We start from the raw sequence: 26,263 nt of genomic DNA on the forward strand, positions 1-26,263 counted from the left end.
CAGCAGGAGAGCCTCTCTAAGGGTCGCTGGTAGGATTGTTTCAGTCACCTCCATAAGATTACCACAAACACTTTTGCTAACAGGAGTCCTCCACAGTAGCTTGTTTTCCAGAACAGGTCAGCTTGCTGCTAACATTCACTCAGGAATGTTCACCTCCCAGTACATTATCAAGTGGCACTGGGCCACACTACACAGTCCCTCGGCTCAGCCAAGAAACTGAGAAGAGCTGTAGTTGAGCAAGTTCTCAAATGATGGCGGCGTGCTCAGCTCCAGCTCTACGGCTGAACCTTCTGTGCAGAACTCAGGGTTTTCTGAGGGCACCCCTCACTTGGCAAGGCCTCATTCTGCAACGGGGCCTGGTCTGGCCTCAAGAAACAAAACATCTTGGGCCAAATGTACCCCAAGGCATGAAATAAGAAGCCCTTAGGTTTACACTTCCTACCTCCCACGCTGCCTTAGAATAAGGTCACTAGTGTTCACATCTCTGACCTGTCACAGTCAGTGCTTCAAATGGTTTTGCTTTTAGAGCAAGACAGGGGCAGCTGAAGATAGAAAGGGAAGTGTGGGAAGCATCAGAGGAGGACTCTTTTATCTTACCTGATGATTAAAGCTGCACTTGGAAGAAAAAGGAATCGTATAAGAGCAAGGTAGGTCGCTGCCAGGACCGACCTCGATGGGATACAGTGGGAACCACAGGAGAGCTGTGGTGACTAGCCTTGCAGTCAGTGGAGGCAAAGAGGGTATGCAAAAAGTAAAAGAACTGTTCAGAAAGGACAGGTTCCAGGAAGGATGAAACCTAGGCAGGAGTACACAGGACATGAGAGAGAAGTACTGAGTGACTATGAGATCCTCAGAGAAGCCTCACATTCTAGGTAAGAGATTCTTTTATGGCCCTAAGAAACTGTGTGTGTATGTGTGTGTGTGTGGGGTGTGTGTGTGTATGTGTGTGTGTATGTATGTGTGGGGTGTGTGTGTGTGTATGTGTGTGTGTATGTGCGTGTGTGTGTGGTGTGTGTGGTGTGTGAGTATGATGGAAGAATAATCAGGTTATACTAAGAATAAATGCTAATAAATGTTAAAATAACAAAGAGATACATGAAATTGATGAAAGCCATTCTTCGCATGGATATCTACGCTAGTGAAAAACACATGCCCACTACAGTCACTTCAGCTTTGATGCAAGCGTCCACTCATACCCTCTTCCTCTTCAATCAGAGAGCCCTGAGATGACACTGAGACCAGGTCATCTACCTAGAGTCCTACACACTCCAAACCAGAGGACTGAGCACAATATAAGAAATGACACTCTCGCAACCTCCCCCAGACACCCTTATTTAGCATCTTTGGAAAAACTGGCTTGTCCCAAGAGAGTGATCACACTGCTCGTCTTTAAGGCTGACCATAAGTTTCCTCTCTTCCTAGCTAAGGAGATTCTGCAGTGTGTCAGCTCAGTTGTGTGAAACACATCGCCCATGACTGCTGCTCTCTGGTCACTGAACATCCTCAAGAGTGAGTCTTGGTTGGGATGTGGAAGGTGTTGCTCTGACACATAAGCTAGACCTGCAAGTCCTCTGCTGTACCTGCCCGAAACACCTCTGACTCCAGGCCAGGTGTACTGTCCAGAAAGAGGAATATCATCGAGCTTTCAATCCCAGTGGTCCCTTCCCCAGACAGCGCCCTGGCATCATGCTCAGAGGAGCTGCCGGAATAGAGACACACAGTCCCATCATGATACTTTGAGTGTGTCCAAACATCTTACTGTTAGCAATGGTTCCCAGCTGTCTATCATCTTTTCCCTGGTTTCTCCATCATTTCCCAAGAGCCAGAAGTCACATGTTTATGTAAACCGTTCTCTTCTGGTTTGTATTTTTTTAAAGTATGATATATGATTGGGTTTTAAAGTAGAGCCGTGGTTGTTAGCTTGTCCTCAGGAGGGGTCTGGAAGATGCTGTTTCTATTAGTTCTTTACTCCTCAGAGCATGAGCTGACACCCTCAGCAGTGTCAGAGATACTGTGATAGTCAGTGGTGATGCTTATTGTATATTTCATATCAATTCACCATTCACTATGTCATTTAATCTATACAATTATCATGTGAATCCCCCACAAGTATAATCTCTATTTACAAGGCTTAGAAAAGGTGAGTTGTTTATGCAAGGTTCTTTTGCTAACAATAGATTCAAGACTTCACCCCACATATGGCTGGTCATATATGTATAATCCCCTACATATGTCATATACACATCATGTACAATGCATCATCTCATGCATGGATATCACATATACACACACATGAATTTTTCTGTGGATTTGACCTTGTACAACTAAAGCTGGCTAAGTACTGTATAAGCCTATTTTCTTCAATCTTGGCACCTGATCTTCACGTGAGAGGTACTAGGGAACAGCAAAGACACTCTGGGAATCTAAACTTCAACACAGGAGCACATGTTAGTGTCCATTGACTCTGACCTTGACGGGGTATTGTCTTTCTATATTTCTCTCTGTCTATATGTCTGTCTCTTTTTCTGTCTCTGTCTATGTGTCTCCCTATATCTGTCTCTGTCCTTCTGTCTGTCTCTCTCAGTCTAAGTCTCTCTGTCTCTTTCTGTATCTGTCTTTCTGTGTCTCTCTGTATATGTCTCTGTCTTTCTATATGTCTCTTTCTCTCTGTCTCTCTATATATATCTCTTTGTCTGTCTCTTTGTCTCTATGTATCTGTCTCCTTATCTCTGTGTTTCTGTGTGTCTCTCTATATATCTATCTCTCGGTCTCTGCTTCTGTCTCTTTCTCTGTATGTCTCTCTGTCTCTCTGTGTGTCTCTGTCTCTGATTCTCTCTCTGTATCTTTCTGTCTCTCTGTGTCTCTATCTCCGTGTGTCTCTCTGTATCTTAGTGCCTTTCTCTCTGTCTCTTTCTGTCTTTCTATCTCTCTGAATGTCTCTTTCTGTCTCTGACCTCTCTGTCTCTGTCTCTTCCTAAGTAATCCAGGTTGACCCAAAGCTCATGGATGACTCACTGCTTTCCTGCCTGTTCTTCCTGAGTACTGGAATCAAGATCCCAGTTTTTTTGTTTTTCTGTTTTTTGTTTTTTTTTTATCCTTATTAACTTGAGTATTTCTTATTTACATTTTGACTATTATTCCCCTTCCCGGTTTCCAGTCCAACATCCCCCAACCCCACTCCCTCCCCTTCTATATAGGCTTCCCCTCTCCATCCTTCCCCCATTACCACCCTCCCCCCAACAATCACGTTCACTGGGGGTTCAGTCTTGGCAGGACCAAGGGCTTCCCCTTTCACTGGTGCTCTTACTAGGCTATTCATTGCTACCTATGAGGTTGGAGCCCAGGGTCAGTCCGTGTATAGTCTTTGGGTAGTGATTTAGTCCCTGGAAGCTCTGGTTGGTTGGCATTGTTGTTCATATGGGGTCTCTTCAAGAGCCCCTTCAAGCTCTTCCAGTTCTTTCTCTGATTCCTTTAACGAGGGTCCTATTCTCAGTTCAGTGGTTTGCTGCTGGCATTTGCCTATGTATTTGCTGTATTCTGGCTGTGTCTCTCAGGAGAGATCTACATCCGGTTCCTGTCGGCCTGCACTTCTTTGCTTCATCCATCTTATCTAATTGGGTGGCTGTATATGTATGGGCCACATGTGGGACAGGCTCTGAATGGGTGTTCCTTCTGCCTCTGTTCTAAATTTGCCTCCCTACCCCCTCCCAAGGGTATTCTTGTTCCCCTTTTAAAGAAGGAGTAAAGCATTCACATTTTCATCATCCTTCTTGAGTTTCATGTGTTCTGTGCATCTAGGGTAATTCAAGCATTTGGGCTAATAGCCACTTAAGATCCCAGTTTTAAATGAGATCCAGTATGGAGCCCAAGCTCTCATTGATACCTTAGGAGGGTAGAGGGGTGACCTGGATTTCCTGAACTCAGGGAAACTTATCCTCCAGTTTAGGATAATTTGTATTCATATTCCCTTGACCCAGTGTCTTCAAACCTCTGAGTTCAGGTATAATCCTTTAAAAGTAAATTAAAACAAAATATTTCAACCAAAAATTAATCTTGGGGTCTGATAATTGAATTTGGATGCAACCACACCCAGAGGCAATTTAGCATAAAGGTTTGAGTGGGATTTAGGAAACTGTTAGTTTGAATTTTGTCTATGTTGCAATAATTATGTGGCCTCCTTCAACTTTGTCTTACTGACAGGAATAACTGGGTTGGGAAAGTGGTACTTCATAAAGGTCTGGTCACAGTGAAATGAGATCAGGCATGAGAAATGCTTTGCCCAGCTCTTCCTTCCTCTGCTACATGACCAGGACCCCCAGGCTGCTATACCACCGACTCCCTTCCAGATCTGGACATATTCTGAACACTCCACATTGAAGGACTCCTAATACTGCCATGTCTGTTCTGAAAAGGGTGTGCAGTATACATCCCAGTTACTTTGGGCTCTACCAAGGTCAGAATTACGTATACTTTTTCTTTAACTCAAAAAATATTGAAACAGATACAAATTAAGGAACTTTAAGAAATACATCCTTGTTTGGTTCAAGCTCTAAAAAAAAATCAAGGTCTCAAGTATATGGATTAAGATGATAAATTATAGGGAATTCTGCTGTGGAGATGTAAATTTATACTTGCTTGCATGAGTAACTTCGACATTCCTTGTAATGGACTTTACATAATAGAAGCATGTATTTTGTGGCAATAATGGGCCCACTCAAGCAGTTGGTTATACAGTTAATTCTTTATCATTGTCAGAGCTAAGATAAAATTTGATTTAATTCTTACATGGAAATTAAAAAAAAAAGTCATGCCTAGCCCAAACCCTAAATATATAAAATCTAGATTTACTTTCAAGGAATGTACTCAGCAGATAATGCATGAAATGATTCCCTCAAATTCTAATCTCTCCTCCGCCATCCCTAGAGAAGGTCCAATGTACAGAGCTTTAAGCTCTGGCCCCACTCCATGATTTTCGATATGCCATGGCCCATCCCGGCCATGGTCTGTTCTTTTGAAACATGAAACTAGTGATGCATATCTTCTAGATGATCAGGAAGGTGAAATTTCATGTGGGTAATAACTAAGTTCTAGCAAACCATGTGGTACATCAGAGGCAACTGATAAATTACAAGCATGTGTGCGCGTGCATACACACACACACACACACACACACACACACACACACACACACACACACACACACATCCTCTAAGACTATGAACCCACTTCCCTTGTCATTCCTCCAAACTGGCAGTTCGAGGTCAACTAAGCCTGCTGCATACGGCTTGTCTTGGTGGAAACAAAATCATTGCAGGCTGAAGGTACTGACACTGTGGTGCTGGGTCAAACTCAGAGCCTTGAGACCATAAGGCCACACTCTGCCACTGAGCTATGCCCCAGTTCAGCAGACAACTTTCTGTGGCCAACCTGTTAGACAGAATCCAATAGGAAATGCAAGTCTGTATCTTACCTTACATGTAACAGAAGAGCCTTAGAATGGCTTATTGATGCTGTAATGTCCAATTTGGATAAGTGCCAGATCATTCTCACTTTCCTTCGCTCCTCAGCAAACAAGAAAGATCTTAATCGCTTGCTGTGGTGTGACCATTAACCATGCTCTGTGCCCACGTGAAATACTGTTACTACTGTGCATAGTAAAAAATTAGTCTAAATTTTGCCATATCAAAAAGAAAATGTTGTTTCACACAACTACTTTTAAAAAAAATCTTACATTTCTAAAGGCTATTTAGAAGGACTAAAACTACATAAAGTTTTAGGCTTTAAAAATACAAAACAAATCAGCAAATAGAAAACCCATATCCTCCCAAGCTTTTGATTGGCAAAGTATAAGGCCAGAAACACATCCCATGCCTTTGTGTTAGTAAATTCTCTGTCTCTATGGTTTACTAACGAACTGTGTTTTCCACACTGCCTCACTAGAATGTCCTATGCAGTTCCATCAATCCAGAGCACTTAGGGTCTTAGGCTCATTTTGTGAACCTGAGGAATGCCATAGTCTGTCTGCTACACACTCAACCAAGCACTACAATCTTTGGTCTTCTCTGACTTCGCTCAGTTGTGAACCTCTGCTTCTTCCAAGCCGTAGAAACACCACAAGCAGAAAGTCACCCTCCACTACATACAGCCTTGCATTTTAAGCAAAGCAGGCGTGTGACATTGTTCCATGGATAGATAAGGCCTCCCGCTTTGGTTCTGTGCACTTCCTCCTGACTCCACCGTAGGCATTGGACCCAACCTGCCCAGCTCTAGCTAATTATCCTCACGGCTTGTACTTCCTGTGTGCTGCCCGCACATCAGATTGATGTTGACTTTGGGTGGCCACTTCTTCCTACGGAATTGTCCCAGAACAGTTCACAAAACTACTGTTCTTAAGTGAGAGTCCTTGAAGTAACGGAATGGTCAAGAGGCTTTCCATGACGGGAATAGCAGGTTACCTGAATATAAAAATAAGTCATATGATTTTGCGAACAAAGTGAGGTGTGCAGAGGCCAGCCTGCTGATCCGGCCATCACCTTCACCTGTCTTGCATGTTCAGGACCAGAGCACTGTAATCACCTTGCACACATATGATTCATAGCAAGGATGTTTATTCAATTCTTCATTCATTCATTAAATTCATGCCTAAACTGTTTCAACAGCATATATGTATCTCAGCCAAAGAAAGACTTAATTCCAACACACCCAGTTTTAAAATACGTCAGCAGCTCCCCACCTTTGCTGGGACTGAGTCAAGTCTCTGAGTAAGTTTCCTGGTCTGCCTGATCCTTTCTGAGCCCAGTCTTACCTTGCTTTCCCACTTCCATGGGCTGTTTCAGCCATGCTGTTGTATGCCCTTCACGCTTCTGTGGAGTTTGCTTTCCCTGACAGAGACATCTTTTCTTCCCCCTGTCTGCTTCCTAGATGTCCTTAGAGCTTACCTGAGGCAGCTCTGTCCCTGCTCTTCCCTACCATGCAGTCCTGCCCTTCTTCCTGTGGGTGGCCCAGTGGCAGTCCTGTGCTCACTGTACTCCCAGTGCTTAGCACTAAGCTGTGATAGCAGCATGGTAACTATCTTCCTGACTTGAACCTAGAGGAGTCCCTGGCCAACTGCAGACTCGGCCATCACGCACACTGATTTCAGAATAAGAATGGAGACTGGGACAACCAGAACGCAGAGAAGAGACGGTTAGTACAACACAGACAAACCAGGCTCCGGTCAAGGGTGGAAAACGTCTGATGCTTTTAACTTGCTTCCACATTACTGTTGGTGGTGTCCAAAGTGCTCAGCAGCCTGTGGCTACCTGGCGCTTTCTGAAAGTGATGAACTTCCAAGGAGTCTCTAGCTGAGGGAAACCACTGGCAACTTAAAAGACCATTCATTTGCTTCAGGAGACATCCTCTGTATTAATTTAGATTGCTTATGACAGATCTCTGATAAAATGTATGAATGTATCATCCTTTCTAAAAGATTTTAATCAAAATAAATCCTTACCAAAAAATTACCCCTGACAATATAGCTACAAACAGTACCTGAATGAATAAGGAGAGGATGGTTTCCTTTCCAGTTGAAGATGGCGTTACCTTGTGCTGGGTCCTAGCTACAGCAATTCTGGAGCTCAGCCAGCAGTTCTTGGTCAAGCATTTACACAACTGGGCAGGTTTCTGTTATCACCTTGGCCTCTTCACTCCTTCGCCCTGAGTATAAAATCAGTTCTCCTCAAAGCAGGTCTCATTCTCCAGTGCAGTTGATGTCAAAGCTCAGGACAATAGAAGCAATGCGGGGCCTCAAAGACCAGCTGACTTCTCATAGAATATGAAATCCTAGTAGTTTCAGTCATTGAGACTGAATTAGTAACAAGTCTGTTTCCTTAAAATAAATGGTGTATGTCAAAACACACAAACAAAAGGCACATTTACCAGCAAAGTTTCTCTCTTAATTAAAAGCAATATGCAATTGAAATACCAGCTGCACAATAATTTCAATGTATCAAAATACCAAGCTTAAAAGGACTTCAAAAACTAGGCTTCTTTGGATATATTAATATTACTTACAAAGTAGTCTTTATTAATTTACTTAGTAAAATTATTTTAAAACTTATGTCTCATATGGTAAAGTCTGTGCTAACAGGCTGAGTTCATGAAGTTTAATGGGAAGATATTAACATTACGTCCAAAACTGTTTTTATGAATTTACTTAGTAAGCCTTATGCTCTACAAGGTAAGTCTGTGTTGATAGAGTCTGTGTTCAGGAGGTTTAATGACCAACACGACAATCCCTTCGCATTAGAGCAGACCTCAAGCATTTTGAACCTAACGAAGCTCTGAATGCAAACAGGAAGTGTCATGTGCAAGTGTCGAGACTGGGGACTGGGTAGTGTCTACTAAAATTGATGCTGAGGGCTGACCAGAGACGCAGAGTGGTGGAATGGCCTGGGTACCCTTGTTCTCAGTGGCACCCTCTGCAGATAAGAAACAGGCTGACAACTCTACAGGGGGGACACCCTTAGGTAAACAGGAAGATTTACTACAGATCTCATGAAGACCCATGCAATGCCAGAGACCAAGACATGATACATTTTTACATTTTTTTCAAAAACTTTTAAAAGATTTATTCATTTTATACTGTGTGTGTGTGTGTGTGTGTGTGTGTGTGTGTGTGTGTGTGTGTGTGTGCGCGCGCACCACGTCCCTGAAAAGCTCAGAAGAGATTGCTGGATCCCCCATCCCTGAGATCACTTACAAAGACATAAGTGCTCATAAGCACCAAGCCGTCTCCCCAGCTTTGCAATGGATCCTTGCAATGGAGGAAAAGTAGAGGAAAAATATATAGTTTTAAGGAAGACTGGCAATGGAGAAAGAATGATGCGGGAGGGGGAATAGAGCATGTGGCAGAAGAGGAATGGTACTTTTTATTTTTTAACAACAAGAGCTTCAGTAGGTCTCTTGAAGGACACTGCCTGATCTTTCCCTTAAACACTACTCGACATTAATATGTGGAACTCAAGACTGACCAGTGGCATTTGAGCCCTGGTGGCTCCATTAAAGCGAAGCCTTGCAAGCAGAGCAGTCATCGAGAAGATCACGGCGAAGCTAACGCCTGTGCGCATCTTTCAGCTAAATAACCCTGTCATGCTGCACTTACATTTCCCAGTTAAGAACTGTAAATAAAAATTTCTGATTGAAATCAAAACTTCTTTCAAAATCAAACTAACACACTTTCTGACAGAAGTGGGTTCATGGCATCCTATAGACCTGGAAACACATGGGAGATGATTAAATCTAGGGTTTTTTTTTTTCTTCATCTCGCAAATCCACAAGACACCTAAAAGTTTGTGTGATCATTCAACTTTAATCTGTCCAGTGTTTCTGAACCCCACCCCATTTTAATTTCCCTATAATAGTTTATGCTACCTATTCTTTTTTTTTTTTTTTTGGTTCTTTTTTTCGGAGCTGGGGACCGAACCCAGGGCCTGCCTTGCACTTCCTAGGTAAGCGCTCTACCACTGTATGCTACCTATTCTTATGTTCATATAGTAAATAGTCCAAGATTAAAGGGATCTAAAGATAGAGACACAGTTGCATATTTTCTTCCTTGATATAAAAATGAAGTGTAACATTTCATGGAGAACGTTTCTGAAGCATGAAATCAGTACGTTAATAACTTGAGCATGCATTACTATTTCCTGGGCAGGGCGTCTGGTATTATTCAGAAAAGCAATGTGCACGCTTTCATCCTCGTGAATCGCTCTCAACAACCAAGTGTGCGTCTGACCACAGGGAATACTTAAATAAATTCCTAATGGAGGAGAATTACAACTATGATAGATAATTAAAAACATAATTCAACAAAATATACCCAAGCAGAAGAAGACAGTTCAAATATTTTAATCATTTGAATATAAAGTAAGCCTTAATAATAACTGAGGAAATAAAAGAGAGGTGAGAAAAATCAACATTATACCTGCAATTATACAAAGCAAACTAAGCACTTGGGCCTACACATGTCTACAGTCTCAGGTGGCTGCAGAAGGAGCTTCATAGATTCAATGCCAGCCTAGGCTACACAAGGCAGACTGAGTTCAAGGCCAGCCTGGACTACAGAATATCCACACAGATGAGGGTCTGCATGGGCAAGCTAAGGAGAGAACGTCTCAAAATAAAAAGTGGAAAGAGGGCTAGGGACAGAGCTTATTAGTAGACATTTGCCTGCCTCTGAGGCTTGACCCCCCAGTATAAAGTCTAAACTAGGCAAAGCTACGCTAAGAGAGCAGAGTCGCTTTCGTGTGCTACAGGAAGCAGTCTGTGCTGGTCAGGAAATGAATTACAGAAGGGGCTGTGCAATGGTCGTAACGCTGAACTAAGAGTCTTTCAGTGTCATGAGGAATATATGGGTTGCTTTCAATCAAAAAGATTAAAAGCAACCGAGAAGAGATCTCATTGACATGGTTGTTGGAACTGGGCAGTAATCCTCCTGCTCCAATCTTAGGCCGATACGAGAAAGGAAGGGAGATCTAGGGAAAGAGAGCCAACCCCGGGGAGTAGACATGAAGAGAACAGGCTATAAATGCCTGCATATTGAATAAACACTCACTCTTGCTCTGCCACAGAGCTGAAGCCTGGAGTTGGGCCCCCTTGCCAACACTAGTGATGTATCTGAGTCCATAAAAAGGGAAGTTAGATTCGAGAGCTTTGCCTAAATCTACGGTAATAGAAGAGATTCGTGGAATTGGGGTTCACAGGACTTAATCCAAAGGAGTGGCCAGGAAGCCTAGAAATCAGAAGACCCATAAATAAGTATAAAGGTGAAATAAAAGCATTTTCTGGTTTTGTTTTTCAAGATAGGGTTTCTCTGTGCATCCTTGTTTGTTCTGGAACTTGGTCACTCTGTAGACCAGGCTGGCCCTACCTCGGAGATCTGCCTGTGTCTTTCTCCTGAGTGCTGCGGTTAAGGCGTGTGCCACCACCGCCTGGCTCAAGGCAGTGTTTTTTTTTTTTTTTTTTTTTTTTTGGTTCTTTTTTCGGAGCTGGGGACCGAACCCAGGGCCTTGCGCTTGCTAGGCAAGGCAGTATTTTTTTTTTAAAGAGTTTAGTATTGGTATAGGAACAAATAACACAATGGTGGGCCAGAGCCAAAGCCTTTATAAAGAGATGGCATTTTGATGGTTGACAGATACCACAGGAGTCTGTAAATGAGAGGATAGGTTGTTTTATAATTTTGTGTATTTGGCTCCCCGTATTCATGTATATATGTACCGCTTGCATGCCTGGTGTTCCCCAGAGACCAGAAAAGAACATCTGATCCCCTGAACTGGATTTACCGGGAGTTGAGAGACACTACATGGGTATCGCACATCGAACTAGAATCCTCTGAAAGAGCAGCAAGTGCTCTTCATGCCAGCCACGACACTGAAAATTATAACTCCACAGGAAACGGAGAAAAGACAGAGCATACAGTGTACACAACCTGAATAACCACTGCCCATACAGAAGACACTCCACTTCACCAGCGAAAACACAAAACCCTGAAGACACCAAGTCAGCAGGAAGACATGAAACGATGGGGATTTCATAGCCTGCTGGAAGGAGTGTGGCAAGACGCCTGTGAACCGGCTCGCAGGGAATGCTGAAAACCACCGAGGGCTCATGCTCACACTGCCCCGGCCCTGGCAGCTGTGCATCTAGTATGCTCTATAGGAGTCCTTTCCATACTTACAAGTGAATACTTACAACATGTCTGTTGTCACCCTGTTTATAATTGTATTTGTAATTGTAATTTGGTGAGATGTGTGGCATCAGCTGTGATGATGATGACTATACAAACTGATGAAATCACAAAAGATCATGGCAGGCCGCGAATAAAATAAGCAGAATCCACTACTTTTCTCCTAGTATTATCCAGAGAAATCAGTTGAGCATCACCAGGCAACTTTTGGAATCTGTGAATTCCCAGCCACAACTCTAAACTTACACAGTCGGAAACTGACAAGGTGGCCTAGTGGTGTGTGTCCTCACAAACTCCTCTGCTTCCCTCTAAGGACCAGTGCGGGAAAGAGTAAGACGTAACAGGATTAACATAAACGTTAAGGACAGTAACAGTTCAGGGTGGAAATGTTGTACACCAGCTTAAGGGGAGAGAAAAGGCTCTGGAAAAAACAGAAAATGATTTCAAATTTAGTTACAGTGTGTGGTTTATTTGACAGAAAGATTGGATAGCTAAGTTTGTGCTTCTGTAAGATAACCATTATGCGTCAGTTCTGTGCTGCTTCAGTGACGCAGCCAGAGTGAGAGGCTCTAACACGTATGCCAAATATCTGGGGCTTGCAAACAGGTTATGACCTAGAAGTCAGTAATATGAGCTGGAGCTCTTGGTACTGGGGTATTCCTCTACTCCCAGCCCTCAGCATCTACTGAGAGGATGTTACACACTAACACCCTTTCTTCTTCTCGGCCTTCTTCCTGCCCCTCTATTTCAGAGTCATTTCCTCCCAGATCAGTGCAATATCCACTATTGTTTCTCCTACTACACATGCTTCCTGCCACACACTGCTCCAAGAACATGAGTGGCAGTTGAAAAACAAGAGTAGTGATGTCATCCCATTATTAAGCCATCCAGTGACTTCCCCTGTCTTCAGAATTAAATATAAACCTTGACCCTGAGAGAAAGGAAAAACAGTGTGGAGTTCTAACCACCACTCAGAAAAAAATATTCCTTAAGATTAAAAACACCCAGTTCACTGCTTTTGCTAGCACTGTAATGCAGCCTCAGAGTTTGTCCAGTGGTTTTGAAAATGACCTCCCCCCTCTTTTTTTTTTTTTTTTGTAAATTACAGATTGACAGAGATCATTCACTAGATATGTCTGGCCATTACTAGATATGCATTGTTTAAAGGTTTATTCCACAATTACAAATCTAGATGAATATCCCTACTGGACTTTAAGCTTGAAGAAGGTAGGAGCTTTTTCATTCATGGGTTATTTTCTGCACAGAGCAAAATACAACCATCATTTTATAGGTGTTAAGACATATTAGTTGAATTACTGAACACATGGTAGCTTAATTACTGAATCCACTAAGAAGCCAGAAAAAACAGGTTTGAGTAGGTTCAGGGCAGAAGGGAAAGCCACAGTTCAAAGGGTGTGACAGAGACACTTGTATGATGTGGTTAAACAATTCTATCTTTATAGTCTTTGTTTCTTTCAGCTGTCAAGTGACATCAAGTGGCACGCATCCGAGGAAAATTAAAATGCAGTAGTAGACCATTATCATAAACCTAACAAACAACCGATAAATGGAAGTCACTCAGTGAGAGTTTTTACTGACACACTAAAAGCCCTCAAGGCCTAATCATGCAGGAGACCTGTCATTCAACTCCTTCGTCTGAAAGACAGCTCAGAGATGCCAGTACATGTTATCTCTCCAAAGATCTGTCAACCACAAGAACCCAGGTTAACACTCAAATTCTTACAGATAGCACAGGATCTCTGAGGTTCTCAAGCCTTAGAAGAACCACAGAAGCCTGTAGCCAGAATGAGAGAAAAGGAAGATGCTTAGGCTTCACAGTGACATTCGGGCATGCAAAAGGAACCCCACATCTGTGGATGGCCACAAAATCACTACCGAAGGTCAAATTGAAAAAGAATGATTAACTCCCAGGGACAAGATGCTAAACTTCCAAGAATTTTTACAATGCTTTGGGAGCACAATTGTTATGAACAATAAATAAAGTTTAACCCAGCAGCTTTAACATCATGGTCATATTTTCCTAAATGCCTATTTGTACAAACATATCCATTAAACCTACTACAAATGTATAGTTAACCTCAACATTAAAATATAATTTCAAAGCACTTACTACTTATTCCTTTACAACTTCCACTCCATTAGTAGCCCTCGGAGTCTATTTAGCACAGAGAATGCATTTCTGAACATACTGTTCGAGATTACTGACTACACTTACAGGTAACTGAGAATGTGTGGTCAAACTATCAGCTGTGATTTTCCAGCTTTCCTAAATAGTTGAATATTAAGGGTCAACTCAAAGGGAATATGAGAAGAATGCCTGAACTTAGCTGATCTAAAACTCAAGCTTATATTTAGGTTAAGTGAGTCATGCATAATTCACAGATTTTTTTCTTGAAATACTATTTATATACAGATACATCAAATCATTAAAGATGAATTATTTTGAAGGTGACAACAGTAAACCGCCTTCCTCTGATGCAAGTGAGCTAAGACCTGCCCTTACAAAGGGGATCCTGACAGTCACCCTAGGACAGGATTTCCACTCAGAGTCCCGATGTAAAAATGGTGTTCCTTGTTTTACCATACGGGTCATTTATTTTCAATAAAATGGTGCAAAATACAAAATGATTTTAACTATGAGATTCGAAAGGAATTTGAATGTAAAATGCCAGCCTTTGCTCCCGCTAGAAGGCAGTTAGTGCTGCTTGGAAGCCCTGCTTGCTGCCAGCTTGCTTACTTGTGTGAACTACTTCATATAACATTGACAAAACTATATGAACACATGCAGACACACACACAGACACAGAAATATGCAAACACATGCACACACTTAGACACACATGCGTGCACAGAGATACACACAGGCACAACAGGCACACACCTAGACACACACACATAAACAACAACAAGAGCAATACTCTGGTCTGCCAAGCCATTCATTCTTAGGGTCAAGACTTGATCTCACATACAACAGGTCTTCACAGTGGGTGAGAAAGGGCACGACGAAGCTCCTGGATAGCTCGTGTCAGACCGAAACCATGTTATTTTAATCTTGGAAACTGCCAAACCACAACAGCCAGTTCCCAGCTGCTGAGACAAATACGACAAATAAATAAATACATACATACATACATACATACATACATACATACATACATAAATAGGCATTTTTATTTATTCAGCCCCAAACAGAATGGTCCAGTAACTAAGGATATTTCAATATTTTTTCCAGTTATAGTTAAAATTTCACGATGGATGAAAACTGGAACATGCTCTCCCACCCCCTGTGAGTGGATCCACTGAACTGGCTAAGAACATGAAGTGCATCTCCTGAGAGGATAACACTTGTTCCTACGCAAAGCCAAGGATTGCCAAGACTGTGTTTTCGTAGAAGCTGGCGATTGCCTGGACAGAATGCTTTCCTCAGTGTGGTGGAAGTGCGGGCCGTTCTCCAGGTGAAGAGGCAACACTCAGCGTTGACGTAGACGTGGCCACTTACAATGAAATAACAACCCCCTGCTCCAGCTCCTCTCCACGCCAAGTCCCTTACGATCACTTAGATTATTATTATTATTGTACTGAATGGAGCAACCCATTGTCTAAGAGGAACAATGCTCCCACAGAGCAATTTTAATATAACTAACATCTGTAATAAATAACACAATACCATTTCCTATTCATTTTTTTTATGATGAACACTTCGATTCTTTTGTACAGTAAAAACAAAACAAAAGATTAATTACAAATTTTAGCTACATTTTTTTCCTTTATAGTTTGCCTTCCTAACTGAATGTTCCTTTGTTTTTCTTATCAGGACTGAAGCAATCACTCCTCTGTCTTGTTCACTATGCCTCCAGCTCTTGTTAAGATGTATGAGCAGGAATTCAAGTGACTGTCAGAGACTCGGACATGGCTCTTGAAGACATCCTAGATACGTATGTGCCAGTTCCCTTGAAGTACAGTTTATGTGACCTCCTAGAACATGGTGGTGCTAACCGTGCTAACACATGCTGAGCCGCACACTCTGGTGGGCAGTCTACTGATGCCTGCTCATGGTTCTCGTGGGACATAGACACTAAAATATTATGTGTAAATCTTCAAAGTGTAGAGAAGGTAGCGACTGAAGTAGAAATGGAATCTAAGCCCATTTAGATTCCTCAAGTAGTCTGAAGACTAATATATGTGACTAAAGAGATAATATAAAAAGCCCATAATATGGGATCTCTAGGGAAATGAGTTCTCTCTCAAGAACACTCTACAGAACTCAGCCTGCCCTGGTACACAGACACTCAATAGTGGCAGCTCTCCTGCCAAGTCCATCAACCTTTGGTAATACTTGATCTCTAGACTTTGGCGGAGAAAAGGTTAACAGCCATAGGGAGGTTTTGTTTGTTTGCTTGCCTTTTGAAAGAAAACTGCCAGTGTACTGCACATTTCAAGTGGGACAGAGTTGAAGTCTGCCTCCTGCATTGTGTTATGTTAGGGGATATCTCAGAATGGCCAGTGAACGTGTCCACTGCCTGTCAGCATGCCAAGCAGCCAGGAAGTGTGCAAATAGGTTAGGGCTCTTCAAAGAATCCATCCAGCGCATGAGTATGTGACAAATTAAAGTGGAAGAATAAAAATGTCCCTCTCATCATTTTCCTTGCAGCTTTCTTGCTGAAAAGAGCTATGTTATCCCCACAACAGCTGAAGCTTTCCTGGACATCACCACAGTTGCAGGGGCAGGGAAATCACATACAAGTGAATAATCCAGGGTACAAAGTATTCCTTTACTCGAGACAGGGAGGAGAGGGCATTTTACCTTGAAGATTACTCAGAGCTTATATGATGCTGCTGATTACATATTCTAGAAATAATTAATGAGCCTCAATTAGCAGTGGGCAGTTCACTTTTTCAGCTAACTCAATAACTAAAATAATAATAAGATACTTCATCCTGTACTATCTATAGGATCTCATAACTCTTTAAACAACAGAAGATCTGGGAGGGGGATGGCTTTCTGTATCAACCGTGTATCTAATGTCATCACAAATGCTGATGGTTTTTTCATGAATAAAGTATAATAATATTATTACAAATTTACTCTTATGATCCAGACGTAGTGGTGAGCATCTGTGATCCCAGCACTCGGGAGGAAAACCAGGAGTTCAAAGTCTGTCCTAAAGCCCCTCAAGCTGCATGATACCTTCTTTGAAAATAACAACACAGTCACCATTATTATCATGTGTATACAGAAAGGCTATAAAATTCAGTGGAGGGTGTTCTGTGCCTTTATGTGTACTATGAAATCTGCTGGTTTTCAAAGCACATATCTTGCTCTCATTAGCAATAACAATAAACTTAAGGACAATTATAGAATAAAATCTTCCAGATTCAAACCCGTCACTCACTAATCCTGTAAAGTTGAGGACACACTGCAGTTACTCAGCAATGAAGGTCACCGTGTCCTTGTGCCTACCTAGCAATGTCCCTTAGGGTGGGAGACACTACTGTGAGAGAACTGCTCTGTCAGAGTTACAGTCTCCGGTGCTTGGGACGAAGAGAGCCTTGCAGATGAGATTACACTTGAGCCAGTTCTCAAAAGTCTGGAAGAGGAAGGTGTAAATAGAAACTAGGCAGAGCAAGCAGCAGGGTACAGACAAGAAAACAAAGAAAATGAACAAAAAATAAAAATAAATAAATAAAAACCCTCACAGGATGGGAGAGATGCTGACCGCAGGCTCTTCATTACCAGGCTGTCAAAGATCAGGCCCAGAGACCAGAGAGGGAGGTGGGAACCAGCCCTATATTCATAAACTAGGATAACCACAGCTTAACTTTAAATATATAAAATTTCAAAGAAAAAAAGGGGGGAATACACTGTATTTCTGATAACTGTAGACCAGTTGGAAAAGCTGTAAACTAAAAACCACAAAAGTAATGAGCAGAACAAGAAAAAGTTTCAAGCCCAGTTATTGTCTCTAAGCCTCTTTGCCCGGCTGGTCCCAACACACCTCTGACAGCACTTTGGCTTCTATCTTGCTGAACAGAGTTTACAAACCTTAGCAACGTTGAGGGATGCGTGTATTGTCAAAAAAGGTTGGGGATATAGTTCAGTGGTATGCAATTCATTATTATGGGCTAGGTGCTAGGTTCAATCCTCAGTCTCTCTCTGTCTCTGTCTCTGTCGGTCTCTCCTCTCTCTCTCTCTCTTTCTCTCTCTCTCTCTCTCTCTCTCTCTCTCTCTCTCTCTCTCTCTCTCTCACACACACACACACACTCTACACATGAGCAGACATGTAAGATCCAATGGGAAAAGCAGGTTGGGCAGTAAGTTACAGGTTCCACTCATTTGATTATTTGGGTTATACATATTACAAATTATTTTATATTTATTTATTTTAATTAAAACATTATTATAAAGAGTTTGCAAATAAAAGTAATCACACATCCAAATCAACCACACATGAAGCCTGCATATCTCCAACAGCCATTCTGAATATGTGGAGCTTCACGCTGGATTTTACACTTACCTATCAACTACATTTTCATGTACTTATCTACCACTGAGAAATAAAAAGTCCCTGAAAGAGTTGAAACTTGAGAAACAGTAAGCATTTGTATCCTCTTTCATGGCTCAGGGGTGCTTTACCTGTGTGCAGTCTGAGCCGTGGGTGTCTCTTAGAACAATGTCTGCCTATCCAGGGAGAAGGCAGAAGTCAAGTCTTGAGGATCCAAGAGGATCAAAGGGAGCAGGCCAAGTGGCTGAAGGAGACTTGAAATGAAAGTCTTATCCTTGTGACTGGACAGGAAAGTAGTCTCTCATAAGACTCAGATGTGCCCCTACATCATTATTTGAAATCAGAAGATTGGAAAACATTTCTTACTGGAACCTCTCAATCACATCCTGTAAAGTATATTTATTTGGCTTTTCTGAATTACAAGAATTCTGCTAAGAACAGGAGTTAAATAAATCAATGATATATACATAAATAATTGAAATGTGCTGATACCAATTGCTGATAATGTGTGTGTGCTTGTGTGTATGCATGTGAATGTGTGTATATGCATATGTATGTGAGTATATATGTGTATGTATGTGTGTATGTGCGTATATGCATGCATATGTGTGTATATGTGCATTATGTGAGTTTGTATGTATATGTGTGTATGTGTGTATGCATGTGTGTATCTATGTGTGTATAACTCTGTGTGTGTGTGTGTGTGTGTGTGCGTGTGTGTGTGTCTGCGTGTGTTTTAAAGAGCATTTCCCAGAAATGCTTCTGGGACTTCCGGGGAATCCATTCTTTCTCTCTGGTCTGGGCAAACATGTAAGGATGACAAGGAGACTCTCAGGAGTCTTCATATGAATATTTTAATTCCTAGCAAAACTCACAGCTCACAAACATTGCTTTATATGAAATCTGGTAGTGCACTTGAGATACCCTACTGCCCATGCTGCAAACTACAACAATTAAATCAGAGTCCCTGGAGGTAGAGTTCAGGTATTAGGACGTCCTTATAATTTCTTAAATAATTCCACTGTGCAGCGTGATCTCAAAGCCACTGAACTAGACCCTTGCTTCTTTCACGAAATAATCTCAATCGTTCTAGTTCTACAAAGTGGTCCGTGCTGCAGTAGATACTTACTGTAATGTGTCAGTGAGGCAGGTCAGTGAACTAAACAAAAGGGACACAAATCACGATGTTACGTCATTTGAAATCTTGTCTACACCCAAGTTCATGAATTATATTACCTATCAGACGTTCAGATTTTAGTAACAGAAATGGCTATAGTTATCAATGGATTTATGAGAAAATGTACAAATATGGGGAAAACAACAGTTAAATCTCACCAGTTTGCTTCATGGCATCTTCAACAGAGCTTATTTACTACCAGAGGCCAGAAGCATGTATGAATAGTAAAACAGGTCAGGGTTGTGCAGTTGAACACACTGAGACTTACTTTTCAGATCTGCTTTCAGAGACTGAGAGCTTCTAAGACAGTCTTTGCTAACAAACATCTAAATCATTTGAGAAGATAAGTCCATCACTGTCAGAACTGTTCTACAGCAGGCTCAGTTCACATTACACAAAATGTTGTAAAAAGTGTCATTACTACAACATGAAAATTAGGCATTCTTTAGTATGGGCACCTATCTTAATTAAGTAGCTAACTGTATGTTTATGAACACATATATAAGCTCTTAAGGCAGATATGTTTGTGAACACACATGCAAGCTCTTACTGAAGATTGCTCACTTGATTTGAGCAGCTCTGCAAGACTCTAGCAGATTCCATTTCTTCTTTCTGGTAGTAACTACTGCATTCTGACTGTAAATTCTTCAACAGGTACATATGGTTAATGCGTTAGAAAATGGTTCTCAATGATTGAAGACTCTCAAGAGTTTATTCATTACCCTAACTTACAATTCAAAGGCTAACTTACAGTTGCTTCTTAAACACATTCTACATGTATACCAAATAATTCCTCAAAGGTCAGTTACCTGTGCTGCAAACCAGGTGTCATAGAGTAGTCTTGGCTATTGCACACATGGAACCTTCTGCAACTCAGAGGCACACATTGACAAAATGTTGCTTGAAAATAGACAGTGAAGTGTCCAAGAATAGATTCCCATAAGTCAGGGGCCAGTTGTGCCCTTTCAAAACTTAAGGAAGGGCAACTTTGCCTTTTGTGTAAAACTAAAGAAACAGAGCCTTAAATAGTATTGGGTTTTATAGGGCTTTTTATCCATTTATTTCTGAATTTGTGTGGCCAGAAAGTCAGGAGACATAATAGGACAAGCTAATATCTAGCAGGTGATCTTCCTGAGATGGTCTGCTTCAGATTATAATATAACCTGCAACAGATTCACTCTTATGGAACAAGGCCATAAGAGAATTCATTTTAGGAAAGATTCCTGCTATTAATATGCTTTTCCTGTTTTTATTGAACATATATAACAATAACTAGGTATTAGTTCACCCATTTTGGAGCAGATCTCTGCAGATCTATGAAGATGTACTGTCCTGTGGTGATGTTATATAGACAAATGACTTCCTAAGTCTTAATGATGATCCTATAAGGATTCCTAAAATTATATCAGTGATTACTAAGCTCTTTTATAGGGGGACTGCTATTAAGTCCTTTTCTAATAGTCAAAAGTGCAACGAGAACTCTGCCAGTCTCCCAAGTGTCACTAGTTAATTGCTCTTAGAAGAGGTTGTAAAACAGTTAACCAAAGGTCATAGAAAGGGAACTAATGATTTATTATAGGTGCTAGGACAGAGGATAAAATATTGACTGGGTTTATCTATACAAAACTTCACTAATAACTTAGTTATGGTTTTAAACCTTCAGTGAACCTGTGGAGCTGAGACAGGTGATGGATGTTTAGCCAGATAATTATTCCTAATGGATATGCATGTAAACACCCTATGTTGTAAACTTCTATTTCAACTTATGATTTGATTCTTTGTGTGAACTTGTGATGAACTTTTAAACATGTGATCATGTATTCTGAAAGATATGTAAGTACTGAGGACAAAGAGAAGAGAGTAGAATTTTTCCCTTACTAGAATTTTTTGCCTTTCCCCACTTAGGATCTTTTCACTTTCCCCCCTTTTTAAAAAACTTAATAATAAATGCCTTAATCACTTTTCAAAGTGTCCCTTTTTCTTCCTGAGACTTCCACTAGCAGTTAGGGCAGCACAGTCCCTGCTGAGAGAGTACAAAGGCTGTTTACTTAATCCTTTGCTGTTTGAGGAAGAGGTGCTAAGTGCCAGAGACTGCAGTTTCTGGCCTCAGAGGATCACAGAAGGCAGGTCAGCTACAGTAGCCAGGTAGCTTAGAGAAGTAAACTTTTTATTATTATACAGCATCTCTAAGTGTCTTGTAAGACCAAGTCTTACCTCTGCTGACGCTCGTCCCCCTCCGCTGCCTCAAGAAGAACTGACAAGAAATAAGATCCCTGCTGTGGTTGCCCCATCTCCTCCCCCAACACCGCCCCCCACCAGAGCACATCATCTCCACTCCCGTTTCCATTTTAATTTTTTGGACTTTTTAAAAAATTTTAATAATAATACATAATTCTCCCTTATTTTTCCTCTCCAAACCCTCCCAACATACCGTCCCTTGTTCTCCGGCTCTCTCTCAAATCTATGCCCTCCTTTCGTTTACAGAGAGAGAGAGAGAGAGAGAGAGAGAGAGAGAGAGAGAGAGGGAGAGAGGGAGAGAGAGAGAGAGAGCGCGCACCTGGGGAGAAAAGTGACCACTTCCTTGGTGTAGCTGTATGTTTTTGTCCCATGTATGTCACATCCTGTATGTCACATCCCATGGATGCTCAGAATACATTACATTACTATTGTTTGATGCTAATATAAATATGAAGCAGATCAAAACGGTTCTGTATAGAGTAATACTGACTTTTCTGATGTTAAAAAACTGTAAGCTGACCTGCTAGAAATGAGCCCATCTTGTTTATTCAATTTCCCTGTAACTAGTTCATGGGCATAGTCCAAATAGACTTACTTTCAATGTATTTGATACCTAATCTATAACCAAATAAACTGAAGGGGGAAAAAACAGTATTTCTTAAGTTAAAACAAAATGTTTCTATGTTTAAAAGAGATTTCTGCTGTTCTTGGCCAACAGCTGCTAGAGAAGGACATCTTCATCCGTAGGTCCAAACTATCCTTCAGGAGTCAGTGCAGTAAAGGAAGGCATCAAAGGGCCCAAGGTAAGGGCAAGGTGTGTGGGCAAGCTCAGCTTTGGAGTGCACATAAGCAAAGTCACTTGTCCTCCTCTGCCAAGTACTCAGACTCTCAGTCACTTACAGTGTGGGCAAATCACCAGCCACAGTTTTACATTAACAAACAAAAAGTGAATTCCATTTTATGAGCAATTACATGAATGGTAAGCATCATATAAACATCTCACATCCAACCATACTAAAAATGGTGTTAAAACCCAGGCAAGCCTTGCTGAGCTAACACAGTATATATAGGACAGCAGTCAGTGAGGAGAAACGCCTTTCTTCTGCTACTCTTGCAACACCTGAATTATGGCCTCCAGTGTTGGGATGCCCTTGGTCACTGCAGTCCTGTAGCTTAACAAACTTGAATCTCTGTAATGGGTTTCTATAGAACTCATTGCATTTCCTGCTATAAACTAAATGGATTTATAATATCCATCCAAACTCACATGAAAGGGAGAGAGGGTATGTATTGTCTCACAACAGCCTCTATTTTCCACAAATACGATTTAATGTATGTTTCTTCCCTGAGCACAAATTTTCTCTTACTCCCCTATTTCTGGTAAATTACTTACTCAATTTTGTCATTCCATCTCTAAATGAAAAAAAAAAGCCTAAGACTCTTAGTGGAAAGAGAAGATTAAGAGTGTCAGAATTATTCTGATCCAATGACGAGCTAAGCAAATCTTTTAAAACAGCTCAAACGGTATGCGCATTTCACAAATGAGCTTTAAACAGCCTAAATCTAAATTGCTCTTAACTTCTGAATACCTAGCAAGCTACTCTTTGGAGCCTGAATATAAACACTCATGCTAGACTAACCCCCCAAAAAATCCAGGGCAAATCCATGATTAATATTTTCCTCGTTTGCAATACCCAGCTCTGCTTAAGAACGGCATCTAATGAACGCTGCTGCAGCAATTTCAGCAGGGGGTGATTTCGCGTCTGCATTCCCACTGTCGTTTCCATCAGAACTGTCACCGCCACTCAAGAGTTCTATTCATTATTTCTATTTCTATCTACACACATTTCACAAAGGGAAAGTACATCATTAAACCCATCACATTTCCCAAACTGTAAGTGAGCACATGAAATCATGTCCTCTTCGCCATGATCACCCACAGGAGAGGGCTAGCTTCTTCAGCAGAGTGGATGGAGGAAGGACTGCGGATTTGCCCACTTAGGTATAGCTGTGTTTAAAGTTCATCATCTGTAAACAAAGGGTGCTTCCCTTCTTTGGGTAACTTTAAATATTTCTGTGAGCTACTGTGAAACTGAAAAACATATTCTTCATGATTATATTAATTTTGACTTTTAAAGAACAAGCAGTGGAATTTAAAGGCACTCTAATGATGCCTCTTATTATTTGGTTTTAAAACTCAATTTCCTGAGAAAAATATTCCAGTTCTACATAAACATCTGCACACTCAAATTCACATAGTAATTTCCTATATTTACATCATAGTCACATGAATATAAACATGTAATATAAATATATAATATGTATTTATATCACATATTTATAAGCTTGTCAACCAAACGTTCAGTTTACAGGATACTATTTAAATAAAAAATAAGCCAGATCTCATGGTTTAAAAAAAAATCACTCCTTCTATAATTGAATTAGCAAATGTAAAGTAAATGAACTATGCATGTTTGAGGCAGGTAAATAGGGATAGAGATTTAAATTAACATCTTGTCTGATTTGGTAGTAATTTAACAAAACATAGTATCAAACGGTAAACTTATGAATAATAATTAGTGAAATTACTTATAGAGATGCATTTGATGATAATTTTTGGCCAACCAAACTGTTCATGGGTTAACAGTGACCTGTCATGGTAGGAACACTCTGGAGTCTACGAAATTTGCCGCGATCGTGGTTTGGAGAAGGACAATTTACTGCAGGCTGTGTTCATCAATAATTCTGTCTTCTTGAGCTGCTTTCATTGTATGTGACTTCTTTTCACAGTCAGGATCAGCTGATGCATTGTCCCGGCTTCACACAATTCATTCACAAGCTTCTCAACTATGGAGCTGGGTGACTGACATCGCTACCTCAGGAAGACTAACTCAGGCAAGCTACAAGAGACTTTTTATGATGCTACAAAAAAAAAAAAAAAAAAAAAACTTCTTTACAAACTTTCATCAGGACAAATTCTCCTTTGGACAGTGCAGTCAATTTATGGAGGTTTCTATGAGCCCTGAAGGAATTCTTGCATTCCAAACTATCCCAAGGTTGTAATAACTCGACTGAGGAATGTATGTCATATATAGTAGCCCTGCCTTTTCAATTTAAAATGCCACTTATTCTTCGAAATGAGAACAGAATTGAGGTTAAAATGAAAATAACTGACTTCCTGGGGAGAATCCCAGAAACAAATTCGCTGGGGTTCTCCCCACAGATGAGAACATAGCCACTTGAGAAATAAACCCAGTCATCTAAAGCCAGGGTGAAAACTCTATTCAAAGCCAAGCTTCTCTACCTCCAGTTAGTCCTGTCTCGGCCACATGGTCTCTGGTCTGAGGGACTCCAATCATGAGTATATTGAGCCTCTTTGCTGTTCTAGTTTTGTTTTTTCTCTGTAATTAGTATTTTCTCATCCGACCTCCAATTCCTGCCCGCATAGCTCACGGCAGCCTAGCATGCCAGTCTCCCTCCCCGCCCCTCAGCCACAGTCCACATCCTGAGGTTCCTCTCCCTAGTGCTAGGCCAGGGATAGCTAAGGGGTAACTTCCTCAGGCTCTGCACAGGCACTCCCATGACAGAATGAGAAGATCTTCGCATGCTGTGGGTATTACCTCCCAGCTTTCGGCTGCCTCGTGATTTTCCTTACCGTGTATCCACTGAGAACCCCTGGGTTAGCTCTTGTGTCTGCTTATTTTTCTCCGATTTTTACCTGAATCTGAGATTCACTTGTGTGTCTTCAGAACTTAGAGTGAGATGAGTCTGGTATGTAGTAACTATGTAACAAGCATGTAGTAAGTATGTAACAAGCATGTGTGATGAGTGGAGGGGTCCACCTTTCCCACAAGTTAAAAGGCAAAAAGATGTATGTCAGTGCCAAATGTACCAACCGACAAGATGCATCTCACTATTTTAACAGTGTTGAAACAAGAAAATATGAACAATGTGAGTAAATGCAGAAGAAATAAAAAGGAGCGATATGCCTATAAAATAGGTGGTTTCATCACAAGTATTTTTAAAACTAGAAAAAATACAGAAAGCTTAGAAATGTTCCAAGAACACAATTACCCCAGGCCTCTGGACCAAATAAGGATGTGTCCTCTGGTCCACAGCAATAAATAAATCTAACCCAAGGAGTGTTAAAAGACAGACAGATTGGAGGTCCCAGGGTAGCTTCCTGAGAGAATTACAGGCCTGGAGACAGAGGAGAGTGAAACAAAGAAAGAGGAGGCTCTGGAGGCTTTCCCACTCAGGAAACCACTAACAAAGATTAGATTTTCAGATGCTTCGACTTAGGCAATAAAATGTACATCTAGCATACCCTGTTGATGAATGGCATACAGTTAAGAACCCCTGGGTTGGCCCTCCCAGACACATTGAGAGATTGGTCACTCCCTAAGTATGACACAATGAAATGAAACTGGAGAACACTGAGTATCAGGGGGATTGACCCATTTTGTGCTTGAGATTTTTCCAGGGAGAGAACCAACAACAGAAATAAGAAGCAAAACCCCAAACAAAAATAAACAAGATTCACCCCACAAAGTGAGGGTCTGAATTGCATGCATGGGAGCCTAGTTGTGTGTTTTGTTGAGG

At 41.2% G+C, this 26,263-nt stretch overlaps 1 protein-coding gene across 7 annotated transcripts in view; it reads right to left on the bottom strand.

Annotated features, from left to right (window-relative positions):
- Prkn (parkin RBR E3 ubiquitin protein ligase) overlaps nt 1-26,263 on the bottom strand; it is a 1,193,833-nt gene that overhangs the window by 1,010,621 nt on the left and 156,949 nt on the right. The window contains exon 1 of one of the 7 annotated variants that reach the window (XM_039088713.2): nt 24,251-24,566. Coding sequence (XP_038944641.1) covers nt 24,251 — 1 coding nt within the window. The 5' untranslated portion in view covers nt 24,252-24,566. 7 annotated transcript variants of the gene reach the window in all.

This window comes from Rattus norvegicus, chromosome 1, assembly GCF_036323735.1.
Source record: "Rattus norvegicus strain BN/NHsdMcwi chromosome 1, GRCr8, whole genome shotgun sequence".
Taxonomy (NCBI): domain Eukaryota; kingdom Metazoa; phylum Chordata; class Mammalia; order Rodentia; family Muridae; genus Rattus; species Rattus norvegicus.